Source organism: Bombus vancouverensis, chromosome 15 (genome assembly GCF_051014615.1).
Source record: "Bombus vancouverensis nearcticus chromosome 15, iyBomVanc1_principal, whole genome shotgun sequence".
Taxonomy (NCBI): Eukaryota; Metazoa; Arthropoda; class Insecta; order Hymenoptera; family Apidae; genus Bombus; species Bombus vancouverensis.
In genome coordinates this window covers 6,082,478-6,097,839 of record NC_134925.1, presented here as the reverse complement: position 1 = coordinate 6,097,839, position 15,362 = coordinate 6,082,478, and the positions used below count along the sequence as shown (strand labels likewise).

Genomic DNA, 15,362 nt, shown 5'->3' with positions numbered 1-15,362 from the left:
GCGTAAAAATCTCGTCCTTTACATTCTGAGCTGATAAATTGTTCGCGCAATATAATGTTATCAAAATTGAAATCCATATCGACAATAATATCAATACATCACTATTTCTAGCATAGATAATATTCCAATATCAAGATCAGTCCACACATCGACTAGCAATTTTACACTAAACTTCCACTATCTGTCATCTAGAACTACCCTTCAAATCCTCTAAAAATCTTTCAATTTCAATGTATAATACATTCGAACTCAAACCTTTCAAACCAACATCACCGTTTGATCCTCTAATAAGCCACGGAACGATGCTTGATCCGATATTTCGAAAGAAAACCACATCACCGTTCGTCGATCATTAACCACCCCTGGAAACTATCCACGACCCCTTTCAAGTTCATTTCTACACCGTCTGCGATAGTTAATCTGCTGTCAGGGTGAAAAACCGGCTGTTATTTTCCTATCGACGAAGCTACACCCCCGCAACATCTCCGCGAGCCTCTACGTGCGAAACGCGACAGATGCAAGGCGGAGGGGGTGGCCACCCCATCGTTTAACTTCGTTAATCCGATTGTTCCTTGGTCAACGATGGTGGCCGTGTTAAAAGCGCCGCGATGGGAATATGCACTTGTCGTCCTGGGGCATTTCTCGCGCGAATTCCTAGGGGTAGGTTCGCGTCCCTAGGGTGAAACTCCCTGAACACCTTTGTGCTGCAACATTTGGCAGTGATTAGGGGGCGAACACTGGAAGGAGGGAAAAAAATGGTGCAAAAATAGTTCATGGTGGAAGTTTTGGAATTTAGGAATTGCTTTTCTTCAGCGACAAGTGCGAAATGCGATGGTTCTATTAATGATGAAGAGTAGGAGCTATTTTTGATAAATACGAACGTGAAATGTTAATTGTGGAATGTTTCTTCTGCTTTGGTGAAAAGTGGGTATGGAATTTTAATTAATTAAAATTAACTATGTGGAAATTAACACGTGGAATTAATTGTACATGCTAAAAGGAAAGTTTTTATTAGGTAATAAGACTTCGAATTTTTCTTTAAGAAATAATGTTTTACAGTATCTTAATTATTAATTGCGAAGTTCTGTAGACTGACTATTTATACTTTATTTCTCGTACCTCCAAAAAATTCCTGCTACATAATTATCATTTTAATTTAGCCTCTTCTAAATTGGCTAGTGCTAGTTTGCTACACACAAATAAGAACATTAATTTCGTAGTTTCATCGTTGGTAATTTTCAAGACATACCAGGTAACATTCCTCGTACAGACTGCTACACGGAATTCAGATAACAGTACTAATATCATTCTTCTTCAAATTTCTCCGGTTTCCTTATTTAAAACTCATATCTCTGATCTCAAACTATTCTCGTTTCTTTCTATACGTAATTAACAAAAGTAAACTTTTAATTAATTATCTTCGAAAAAAGCGGAAAAAATTAAGAAACTTAAATTGTAGATAGAAGTTGCATGTATTCTCGATACCAAAATATGTGTATTATCTTCATGAAATTATAGCTGTTGTTCGGATTCGATCGATAAGTTCTCTCTGAAGCGTGCAAGCCAGTCGATGATCGAGAAGACGGTTTATCCTTCGTGATTCGAGATTACATTGATCGAAGGTGTACACCGATTTTCTTGGCATTCCGACGATTCTGCCGAGTTCGAAGACCCTGCACGCTTCTAATCATTTCGACATATTTACATTCGCGTGTAGATGTTAGCTTAATATGCCGATTGTTTATGATCACGTGCATCACGTGCACGCGATGCAGCTTCTCCCTTCTTTCTCTGATTACTTTAATCATAGATATCATATGGACATAGACTGTGGCTTCTCTTTCTCTCTTATAAGCTTCTGTTTTTCTCAGCATGGTTACGATCCAACATCGTCTCTTACCCATGCGTACAAGTCTCCGCCTCTTGCAACTGCTTCCCTGTCATATAGTAGCACAAAATTGCATTCTGATGGCCAGTATTTTGAGAATATATTTGGAGAATTACTTATTAATTTTACTACTCTAATCTCTCATTTAACCGAAGTTTCTTGATAGACAGGGAGACTCTTATTGTTTTAAGAAAAGTTGCAACAGAAAGTTGCTTTTCTTTATCTCAAAGAATTTTGAACTAGCATAAAATTGAAGAAAAAATTCATGTCTATCGACGACAATCCTTCCCCACTTTTCTCTATCTCAAACATTGTTGAACAATTTAAAAGCACGATATAGAATATGTAACTTAATAGTACTTAGTTTAGTAGTAAAAAGATTTGCACATATCATTATTTCCCACTGAAGCGTTTGTTCACCAACTTGTTCATTTCCTTTCTTAGTACCCAATTTTTGTAGTCATATGCGAACAGCATTAAAATTTAATTTCCATAGTATGTATGATGATATATAACCATATACTTGACCCAATTTATTAATAATAATAATAATTTACTTTTATTTCGACCTCTTTATCATAGAAATGGGTTTGGCTTACCATTCTTTACACTCATCCTTTAATGTCTTTTATGCTCAAAACAGTTACATACTAACCTAATCGTAAATTTTCTTAACCTATGTTTTACTTAAATCTGCTTCATCTATTCTCCCAACACTTTAACTCAAACTTGCCCAATTCATTAGTAAGTAAATATTGTAATAAATACGATGGAGTGCCACTGTATTTGTACAGGATCAGCAAAACTTCATCGAACGTCAACACAGTGTCCAAATAACCCTCTCAACGCCTCCCTGCAAAACACCCCAGTCTCCTCATCCTATCCCGAACCAGAAACATCCTTGAGAGCCTGAGACGCGACTTCCTGTTCGTTAAACATCCCTCCATCTCCACCACTGCTCCCGTTCCCGTTCACCGATTCAGGTACGCGTTATTATTACACGAACGTGCCGCAAGGCTCGCGCGTTGCCACCTTATGTAACCCACATAGTCATTGCGGGGCAAGAAAAGAAGGTGTATATCCTCTGGTCTTAGGATAGCGGGCAAGAGCAGAGAGCGAGAGAGTTCTCTGTCGCAAGGAGAACAGAGAGCAACGTTCACCTTTCGGTGAGTCAGGCAGCGGAACGGCCATAGATCTCGAGAGAGGACGAGAGAAAAGAAACGACGGAGGGAAAAGGGAAGGAGAGGCTCGTTCTAGCGGAGGACTAAGTAGCTCGGCAAAGATCACGGCGTCGGGCGTGGGAACAAGGCCCCTCCTGGCTCTGTATACGCTGCTCTCGACACACGGCGAACATTACTGGAACTTCCTCGGTGTGGCACTTGTGCCACGGATGCTTAACAGTACTTGGAGTGGCTGATTCCACCGGGTTAGACCGCGACGGTCGCCACGAAAAGCGAAGCGTAATCGCTGAATACGCGCTGCGTTAGGTCGTAGTGTTGAAGATGCGTGTTCTCTGACGAATCGTTCTGACCAGTGGAACACCTAAAGTTTGATTGCTTTCATTGCTATCGAGGTAGCTCTAGACTAGGGTTACAGTGGATTTCTGATAATAAGAATAAATGTAGAAGCGTTTATGGGCAATTTTAAGATATTAAATTTATAGAATGCACCGAATGTACGAAAATATATGAAATATCTGACGTAAAGAATTTGTTATCATATTTAGAAGATGAAATATATCTTCGGGTAGTTCTTACTCTTTCAGTCGCATGCATAAAAATATGAATTCGCAACCTATAAATATTCGCAATCTACTTGCGAGTATATGTATTTCGGTTTTCAGACGATCTCTTCGTTAAAACAGACAGCTCGTCAGAATATATTCACCGTAATAGCCATGAGATTATCCTTTCCAGATTTTCGTTGCTTCAATCGAGATCAAAGTTTATTGGCCGACGAGCTGCTGGCAGTGGTTTAGCGATCTTCTGTGGCTTGTGAAACTAGGTTCAGTCAATTCATGTATACAGATTGGTTTATGGACGATGATCGATTCAGTGAAGTAGTAGCTTCCTATAAATATCCATTACTTCATTTCCATTCTATCCTTATATACCTAACAGCCTTCTGTAAAGTACCTATCATTTGAATCTGGACAAATCAATATATTTATGTCTTCATATATTATTCTTCGTATATTATTTTAATGGTTTTAAAGGGGTAATAAATTCTTGACAAGCTACTGATAGGTCTAAGTGTCACTAACGGACCACTCTTCTTATCACGACAATTTTCTTTGGCGATAAAGAGGGTTCGTCGAACGAACGGAGCAGCAGGAAGCGTCAGTTGAGCGCAATTTTCTACTAGAGATTTTTCGCGCGCCCCAGAAATAGAAACTTATTACTGTCAATGGAGGCGGAGGGTGGCTGGCTCGGTCAAGGCTCCGTTTATTTACATCGTGCAAAGGACATCGCGTTCACATCGCGGAGGCGGTCGGGCATTGTTACATCGGCGCTCCAACTCCCTATGTAACAAATTACTTTCACTTTGGCACCGGTGATAATGGTAGGTGTAGTGGCGTGTAACGTGGTATTCTAGCTTGGCATTGCTGTTAGAACGTCTGTATATTAGAAACGAAACGTTTTCGATCGATCGTCGCTCGGCTGGAAGCTTGAGTTGTTGTTTGAAGCCACAAATTAGAACATTCGGAGCTTCGGTGGATTCTATCGTAATAGTTGCTATGTATTTTAACGCAATTAAATATAACGATAAACTGCAACTTTTTTAAATAAAACGAAATTTATTTTTTATTAAACCGTGAATGTGCGTGTAATATTTTTGCCAGCACAACTAAAGAAATTAAGTTCCTGCAGAAATTTCATATGTAGTATTTGATATACACTGCTCTAAGATACTTAAAAGATCGTTTTCTACGTGATTTTTATATTCATTTCTTGTGTATATTCAATTCTTCTTTATGTGATATCACACAGGTGTTACAAACTTCTTCGCTTCTGTCCGTTTAATTTGAACAGAACTGTTCATAGTGACCCTCTTAATCATCTTGAAAAATACATCCTTAATGTGCAAACATCTTACAAACTCTTTAAATGTATGAGCATCTGCAATTTATTATTCATTATAGTAATAATTTACAATGATTTATTCGCAATTTATATAATGATTTATTCACTGTAGTATCTTCTTACGTGTCACAATCACAAATACATAGTCATCAGATAACGTTTGAAATAATCACCACAGGCAACATTCCAAATAATCAATAAGGCTGGTACTTGAAATGCTCGCACAAAAAGAAAGAAAGGAAAATAGTAGTCAAACTTGAAATAGTGAAGAGGCGTAGTCGTTCGGTAGCATCGAGTTTTCTCGATCGAAGATCGCAGGATCTTTGAATGCGCGCGAGGAGTACGCGTCAGATGCAAGGATCCTCAAGAGGTACACTTCCGTGCAAATGTGTGTCACGAGTTTCCCACGAGATGAACCGGCGAATGGCAACATAGGCGCGGGCATAGACCAATTACTAGCGTAGACTCTCATTGACTCGCGATTTACGCAAGCTATCGGTCGATACTGGCGAAACGCGCTCGCGATTAAATCCGCTGAACGCGTTGTTGCACGCAAACGATGGTCCAGCGACTTGTAAACGCGTTCTAAAGGATGATTATTAAATGTAAATGTGTACTTGACCAGTCTGGTTTCGTGGAAAGTTGTTTGATCATGTTCGTTAATATTTGGAACGAATTTGGTACAGGAGTTTTAATTCGCGTAAGAATTTATAAGTTACAATCTGTTAAATGTCCCTTTCAATGTTACAGTTTTTGTAACAAGTAGGGTAATCGAATGACTTGATATACTTCTATTTTAAATTCAAACGTGGATCAATTATTTCATGAGAAACATCGACAATCGATATCAAGATTTTATGCTAATAGTTCGTGGAATGATGGTAGATCACTGGAACATTCTCGTAACGAGAATAGGATCAAAGTAAAGTATATCTTTCGTTCGTTTCATCATCGGGCATTAATTATAGTCCACTAAATCAACAGACGGCTAAGCGTGTCTTTGTTATGCTTTCTTGCTCACTTTCACCTGGCAAACGCTTTCTTTCCCGGCTGTACCGTTAATTCAACGACAGGTGATCTTGTGGTTATCGCTTTTCGTATCATTATTTTTATTCTGAAAGTTCTGCGCTTACCAATGTTATTTTTTAAGATTTTCTTCCAGAACTTCGTTAAAAAGTATATGCTCTTTTAAGGAAGAAAATAATTCCTGTACATAATGATTGACTTTTAGCTATTTCAGCACTTCTTTTCCTTATACAAAATGTTACAAGTATAATGAGGCTTATTATACATACTTCTTCGTTATTATATTTGGTAGTTTGTCAAGCTTATGCAATATCAAATAGTTGGGAAATATCAGGATCTACAGTTCTAAAAATATTATTTTCCACGATAATTCAGAGGAAAGGTGACAAAATCTTTAACTTCAAAAAATTGTAAAGTTCGACACTCGTATAGAAATCTCTGCGTTCTTAGACATTTAAACCCATTGCTAAATCTGTTTACAAAAATTTGTAGCTTTATTTTTGGGAAAAATGCATTTGTACCACTCTTGCACTGAACTCTTCTATTAAATCTCTCTCCATACTAAACAAACTCTATCAGCTGACGATCATTCCTTTTCAAATACACGAAAACATGTCCAATAATCTTTACTTATGGTACTTCTACAATTCTTTCGAAATTCTGTGATCCTCCGGTGAAAACCTGCTTCTCGAAAATTTTCCAAAAGCTCTCCGGCAGAACGAAGAAAGCCTAATCATATTCTTCAACCAATATATTCGACCACATGGGAATTCACCTCGGGCTCGTTCTGATTTCTCGAAGAATCGCACGTGTATGTAGAATCATCGATTCGATTCGTCCAACTCGCACCAACCGGTTCCAGAACGCAGCTCAATTTCATCCAACACTGAACATGCCTGAAGGAGAACAGGGAAAAATTGGTCGGGTTTTATTGTGACCAGCCCGCGAGAATCGTAATTTGTCAGGGTCACGAAGCTTTGGGATTCGCGAAAATCGGGCGCAGAAGCGTAGTGGCCTCGTTGCACCAACGATCTAGCGTGATCACAATGATATTACTTTGTTCACGGTGACTTGTTTCTTTACAAGCTTCGCTGTCAAGTTGGTACAATTGTCCATGGTTTGCCGAGAATTGCAAACCATAATTGTAATTACGGGTTCTTTTAGTAAATAAAATCTGATTGACCTTTTCTCAAAATTAGAATTATGCTAGTACAACTTTGTTACTCCTTTTATTTGTAGCAATCCTATAATTTAAATTGCAGTGTATCTTTAACCAGTCGAGAATTTCTTGGAGAAAATATAAATTTAAATCGAAGGATTAGTATTGCATTACTTATCATAAAATATTCATTGGATAATCTTAAATGATAATTTAAATGATACTTTAATTAATTAGATAGTGTATGGGAACTTTGATAGCATAAAATGTTGGATTAATTAAGATAGAAAACAAATTAATAATCATTCGAAGCTATCGGTATACACAGGTGCTTTCGATTTCGTATCAACGAGAATGACAGTCTGATCTTGTGCGCCGATTAAGAAAACAGGATGCAGTGGTTTACATGTTAAGTAGATGTTAATTGTATGGGACTGCGGTTAACCCGTGCTACGGTCTCAGACCACAAGATAGAGATGGCTTTCTTCATTCCCCTGAGTCGTTTATCGAAAAACATCGCAATCTTAGAAAATACTATCCACCCATATAATGCACCAACCGCATTCTATACAAATTCTTGTAATTCTAAGACAAAAGTACGAAATTCATTTTCAAACTAGTATTAAATTCGAAGCATTCGTTGCAAAACAACACCTGAATGCATACATCAATAAATTAATCTAAATCCACGTTAATGCATATATTAATAAATTAATATAAATACACGTTGATGTATACATCAATGAATTAACATAAATACACATTAATTTACATATATTACAATTTGTAATGTAGCAAACCCGGCTAAGTTATTACTCCTATTATAACTCAACAATGAAACACGTTATCGCTAATTATCAGACACTAAATCTCGTTAAACAATTAAAAAATCTCCTTTGTCGGGCATCGTAGGATCATCGATCTCCCTTATATCAGATTTGCTCCGCAGTTATAGGATCATATATGTTACCAGGCGTACATGTGACGCTTATTAACAGTGTTCACGTTCCCGCGTCGATCATCGGGGATCGATAGGGTCGAGGTCAAGGGGCCAGATTCGCGATGATCGACTATGACCCCGCCGCAATCGTAAAAGCGTCTGCTGCACGAGTCCAGTTGATCGATGATCCGTTTCAAGATCGATTTACCAGCTTTCAAAGCGTATACTCGCTAGTTGCTACCGAGACGCATCTTTTCACGAAGATCAAACTCCTTTTTATTTAATTATAGCTAATCACGTGCTCTTCTTTGTTCTGTTAATTTGCTTACATACATATTTTTCTGAGATTCTCCATTTGCAATGGTTTTTAGAAACAGATGTATTTTAAAGAGGAATTTATTCCTTTATTTATCAGTATCATTCAGTTTCGTATATCAAAGATTTGGTGGGAAATTTTTTTTCAGTTGGATTCTGGATATTTTAATAATTTTTTGATGTTATAAGATTGTTGAAGTTATATTAAACACGTTTGTGTTTGTATATAAAAAGTATCTTATATAAAATGAATTATTCGTTCTCGTAATTACATTGAGATGTCATTGACACTATCAATGAAACGAGACATTGCGTCATGTAAAAGTGACTTAAGATTCTTGCTGCCTCGAAACAGGAAGAATCATACAATACATATGGCGATCAGACGATATGCACATACAATTGATTAATACAGCGGAAGACTTCATAAATACATCAGATGAAAGAGGAAGGTAACCGAGGAAACATAATAAAGATGCATCGATGGAAACCGATAGCGGTGAAAGATTCGCTCAAAATTATACTATTATAGATGCCTTCTTCAAATTCTAACTCCACTCCTTCATTCTTCATCCTTCGACTCTAACGTTTCCAATCATCTTGTTAATCCCTAACATCTCAATCTGTCGTTCTCCAAATAATCGCCATGATTATTTTCAATTGAAAATTTGTATCATCTACTTTAACGTAGCTATTACATATTCTACGAAACATCCAGCATCTTCCTCATCTTCGACTTCCTCCAACAATCGCAAGAAAAGTCCTAATAAGAGAAAGAGAGAGAAAGATTTATTCATCTGTGCGTCATCATGGTCGTTACCACCCAGCACGAAGGTCTCACCTGGTCTCACTGTACAATGATTCAATTCCGGCGGATGGACGACAGTTGGCGCGCGACGATCGCTCGATTTCACGCGGGAAACGCTCTGCGATTTGAACGGGACACGCGGCCGTTGCCGAGTCCTGGACGATTATCCACACCGAGCCGTGTTTCCTCGGAGCGATTTCCTTGACGCAGTCCACTATTCAGCGTGGGAATCCGGCGACGTGTACCGTTGCGTCTCATCGTCGTTCTCGTTCGTTGTGCCGCCCGAAGTAACCGTGATTTCATTTAGACCCTGGTAATCGCCGCCTCTTCGATCCTGAAGGATGGTCACTGCGAATGGAACATGATGTCTAGCCTGGATTTACTCGAGCAATATGGTGTACAATAAAAGGTAGACACAAGTTTGACGCTTAAACGATTCTGAAATGCAGAGGGGCACTCAGGACAGTATATTTTCTACTGTTTTATTTTTCTATTGCTTTCTTGAATCGTTATTTCTTCTATTTATTATATATATTAGCTACGGGTTGTTGAGGTGGCGAGTTTCAGATGAATAAGGGCTGCTTGTACTTTGCACGATATTTTTTTCAGCAGTTGACGAATAGCTGCGTGTGCCTGGTGTTGCTCGAGTTTCGAGTGGGTGATGGATTAGTGAGATTGGATTGGGAGAGGTTGGACACTTCAGCGTGGCTGTGGATGTTTTCTGGATGGATTGAAAATTTGTTACGAAGAAAATTGATTCTTATTCCTCCTAAAATTAAAAAGAAAGAGTTACTCGGGTTTAAACTGAGAGAGGACGAGTTTTAAAGGTAGTCGTAGTGTGCGGACTACTATATGTTTTCTAGGGTATCTTTGGCAATTCTATCTTGCAAATTGCATCAAAGATTCTTCCGGTTCTTCTGGCACAGAAGGAGATATTCTTTTCAAAGAAATATGGTTTTTATTGATCATAAATACATCCTCGATATTAACGGTGTCTCATTGTTCAGATAGCATATAGATTGATAGAGAGCTGTGAAATAAAGGAATCGTGAGATAGTCTACGAATGAATGAAACAATAGACTTTTAATTAACCGGAAACAAATTATCCAGTTCCCTTTTTTACACAGGTACGAGTACGCTCTATGTTCATGAATAAGTATACCACGCAAAAAATAATATTTTTGTCTCTATTACATAGTATTCAGCTATATTCAACCAAAATTTACAAACTTACAATTAATTTTTAAATATTCAACTATGGAAACAAATTAAAAATTGTCAAAAGCGTACCTTGAAATTTACCAACAAAGATAATAAAGATTTTGCAAGAAATTTCCAATATTTCAATATATTATAAATATCACACCTCGAATTCTCCAAGTGATCCTTTAACATAAATAACTGTTAAACCGAGCCTGTTCTAATGCTACCTCCGCAACTCTTTGACAAAGATCAAAGCCACGACGCCTGGAGTTTTCAAATTACAACCAATTACCAGCAAAAACTGCATCCTCCAGGCATCGACACTCTCAATTACCAGGCAGCAGCCTCCAATCTTAGCCTCGATCTCTTGAAACTCCACGAAGCAATCCCAACGACCCAACACCCAGTATTCCTCACATAAAAACTAACAAACTCAAAAAAGCTCAGCGAAAGAAACGTACAGAGTAACCAGTAAAATAAACCTCTCAATAAGTCTGCTAATAAGAATCTTTCTCCTCATTCCCACCAAAACCAAAACAGAGTTATATATCACTTGACTCCGCGAAGACATAATCTTTCACAATTTCTCGCGCACTGAAAAGCCGAAAGAAAAAGCAGAACGATCGTTGGAAGGGCTGCACGCGATCGTTTCTACTGATCGAAGTCGATTATCGGCCGTGGATTCCCTTTGAATCGTAGAAAAGTGGCGCGTTACGAGCTAACGGTATCTCGAATGAAAAAGAAGCGAAAGCGTTCGCGCTGGGGTGACGAACGAATTAGAAATTACAATCGAGTGGTCGACTGGTTCATAACACGCGCCTTAGTCAGACCGTGAGAAACCGGCATCCGTCCGTGTGTTATTTTTGCTGGTGATCCATGAATCGTGACCGACTGGATCGATCGGAAAACAGGGACCGCAGTTTCGGTTCGTTAGCGAATTAATGCCACCGTGCAACTTCTTGCTGAGTATTTGTAGCATTTTTCTGTACTCCCTGGTGACCGATAAAGTCGTACAGATGAGTCACGTTAGTGTACAAGTATAGAATGCTGGAATTTATTTTGAATTTCATATTCTCACGACTTTGTGCTTCTAATATCAAGAACTTTAGCTGTCTCACGGAATATTGGAATTGGTTGTTATAAAGAAATGTGGTTCGCGCTTGAAGAATTCAATTTGAAATCAATTTTCGATAGTTTTACTTTTCAATAGAAGTACTGTGACATTTTATCAGGTATCTGCTTTTTGAGATTTGTGGAAATTGTAGTTAAGTGAGGAATAAGGAATATCTAATTTCAAATATGATAATCTGGAATTTTGAAAACATACACGTTCTTCTTTAGGATGTTCCGCAAGAAGTTCCAGTTACTCCTAAAAGAGAAACAATACCGTTAATATAACAATTAAAGAGAGAAATTGTGTCAGGCGATTAAATGTTGCCAAGTCAGTTCGTACGATTTTTTGTATTTTTATTTGAGCAACGATAAAAATAATATTTAAAGTTTATTTCGATCTGCAATACACTCGCCATTATTTCTTACAATTCCTCAACAGTTTCCTAATTCCATCTTCACAAAATGAAGCTTACAAATACAATAATATAAATTACATACTGTTAAAAATCAACCAAAGGCTCACGATCTTGATAATTATCCCAATAATCATCGCTCTGTGTTATTTCTCCAACAATTTCAACAATAGTGAAATGAAACTAATATATTAGTTGAAGTTTGGCGAAGCTTAAAATTTCCAAGCTTAAGCGTAAAATTTCATCACAAATAAAAGAACGGGAAAGATACAAACTAAACCGGAAGAAGTGCATTTCCTTTTCCAATGATAGTCAGCTCTTAACGTAATCCAGAGAAATGGTGACGATGGAACCGTCGCGCTTATTCTTGTAGCTGAGAAAATCCGCACTCGAATCAACAGTCTTACCAACGTTGATGTGTATGAGAAATGACGGAAGCCCGCAAAAGTCGAGGAGTGGCGCACGCTTCCTGTTGCCGGTTATTGTTAACGGCACTTTTCGGCGCGCATCCGCTCCCGGAGAAAGCGTATCGGGCGATGCTCCTTACTCCTTGTGCCGCGGCCGCGGCCGCTTCCGCTTGAGTAGCGTGTGGTTTCCGGTGCGTGGCGCACGTACGATGTCGACTGCGATACACACCGCCTCCCTGCGCATATCGATAGTCAGTCGGAACTGGACTGTCGTTCGTGACGGTTGTGGTCCATGTTAATCCCGTGATTTTTCGATTTTTTTTTTTCGTTGAAATCTTTTGCTGCTTGATTGTTTTTTGTATCTTAGTTGGTTCATTAAAATTGTGATTTTTTGCTGGTTGATTTCTTTTTGCATCGTATTTGGTTTATAAAAATCGTGATCCTCTGCTGGTTCATTTTTAAATATTTTACTTGCATGAGCAAAAAAGTGGTACTTCGTTGGTCCATCTTTTAATATCTTGATTTTGCTTCTGATTATGTTTATCGAGCAGATTCGCTTTACGCGAGAAAAATTTTGTGACATTTTTTGGTGATGAGAATAGAGTGACTTATTTTTTCATGTATGAAGTCCAATTTTGTTTAGTAGTGGAGAATGATTGTTAATTCGTTAAAATTATCTAGCTCCAATTAGAATTGTAGTTGGAAAATTACTTAGATCTCTGGTTATCGGTATTATAGTGTGTCGTATAATAATATAACGCATCGTGCTCTAAACTCTGTTCATGTATACATTAATTGAACTTGTATTTTCTGTTTAAGTTGCGTCGACTTTAATTAGTTGCACCATGAACGAAATAGATAAAACGCTATCTTAAATTTACATACAGAACTGTACTGATCGAGTCTTATCGCTTCCTTTTAAGCCTCAACATTGCATTGCCTTGTTGAATTAGCATAATCGGAGCCAAAAAGGTCTACATATATAATTAATTGTATTTGATAAAAACATAAAATGGTTAATAATCTTATCGAATGTTATCACTTCTTTCCAAATTTCTCCAAGTTTAAAATGATATATTAACTTAATTGTTCCTATAAAAAATAAGGTTCCAAGAAACAATATTGCAATTACATCAAAAAATTACGATATCAAGTATTAAATTAACTTAGCAATTTGAGAAAAAATTTCCACCAAATCACAAAATTCTCAGACATTGGCAAATCTTTAAATTTACAGTTTTTGGACATATTTCTATTTAAAATTCGCTTCTAAATTTACCAAGGTCGGGGGAAAAAATGTATAAAAGTTACCAATTCTTATCTATGCCCTAAACTAAATCCAATCAGTTCAGACACAGACAAGTCTTCAAATTTTCCTATCGATCACCAGCAGAGGACAAATTAGAAATTTGTCCAATTATCGACGCCCATGCATAAATTAGAAATCACATGTAAAAATCAGAAATTAAAAATTTGTTCTGTGATCGTGGATAAATCCGATCGGTCCTTGATTTCGCATGGACCATTGGGAATGGCGACGTTTCCAGTTGTGGGCTGGGAATATCCTGGACGTAGCCTGGGAATATCCTGTCAGAACTCTCGCATTCCGGATCACCGAGTCGGAGTTATGAAATACCGAAGTGGAAACGCTCGAGCTGCCACGAGAGGTGGTTTTGCATTTCAGTTTCTCGATCGAATTCCATCTGTTCTCTACCTCTATTCGTTATACAACTATCTATGTATCTCCATCACTTTCCTTGGCCGCTTTTGTTTCGTGCAAAGAGACTGACTCGAAGGAATTTTCCGGTTCTTATAACGTTTTCCTCTTACAAATTTCGATACCTAAGATAATTGAGGATCTTTGGAAATACGTGTGGGCAGAATTCGACGAAACTTGAGACTCATTCTTATGTATTATTATTTTTATAATGATTCCGTTGGGAAATCGTGTAATTTGACTTAAATCTCATTTCATAGATGTCGATTGACCTGTGGACTATTCTTTAGCGGAACCCTTTGAGTTCCTGGAGGAAAGCTCGTGGGTCTTCATCCATAAACACTCCTTTCATTTTCGTGTGCCTTCTGTGAGGGTCAATTATAGCCAATTATAGAGTTATATAATGATGTGTTCTGATGATATAATAGGTGAAACTGTTGAATTCTTTTGATGAAATTTTCTTTAGGTTCAGCTTTTGTTTTGATGAGATTTAAACACACTAAATCCTTTTAGTTTGCTTCAAAAGAACATGTTATATTTTTATGACGTACCTTAAGAATTCGTAAAGAGTAAAATATGCATATCTCAGTAATTCAACGTTCCTTTTATTGTCTTTGATTATGAAGTTTATTAAGTTTAACACGTGTGGAATTATTAAATCAAATTATCAAATTATGTAGAATTAGAAGATCTTCGAATATAAATTAACGTGTGCCATTTATTTATTGTTACAGCACCAAGATCATCCAGTGCAGGCACCAACAATCTACCGCCACTGACGTTCCATCAGGTTCATGGTGAGAATATCAGACTCTGCAATGGCGGTACCATCGCCAGAAGATACGAAAGCTTCTGCAGGGGCATCACATTCAGCGCACGACCCGTCCGGGTTGGCGAAAAGGTAAATTTCACTAAAAATTGTCACCATTCGCTCGAACTTACTTATCAAATTATTCGGTATTAATATGTTGCAACAAATTTTGAAAAATGTCTAACAAAAAACAGTTATTGTAAAGTGGACAATTTATAAATAGATAATTGGGAACAAGCTCTATTAACGTATTCTTGAATATTTATTTCCTTCACTATAATTCCACGCATAATTAATTATGTACTTATTTACCAACGCTCTTGATATATTTGTCGTAACAATTAACAGAATCAATCAGTTTTAATCTAATTTTCTTAATCTAAAAGATAGTACTAATCCATCAATTTGACAAAACAATGTAACCAGAGAATTAGTCAAAGTTATACATCATTCTTCGTTCAAATCTCACTGAAAAAAG

General features: G+C 37.4%; 1 protein-coding gene across 4 annotated transcripts in view; it reads left to right on the top strand.

Annotated features, from left to right (window-relative positions):
• neur (E3 ubiquitin-protein ligase neur) overlaps positions 1 to 15,362 on the top strand; it is a 114,169-nt gene that overhangs the window by 86,917 nt on the left and 11,890 nt on the right. For 3 of the 4 annotated variants that reach the window (XM_033334928.2, XM_033334925.2, XM_033334927.2), the window contains exon 2: positions 14,808 to 14,974. In XM_033334928.2, the coding sequence (XP_033190819.1) occupies positions 14,808 to 14,974 (167 nt within the window). Of the gene's footprint in view, positions 1 to 12,607; positions 14,024 to 14,807; positions 14,975 to 15,362 lie in introns of those variants that run through there. The other variant, XM_033334926.2, reaches the window with a different exon arrangement.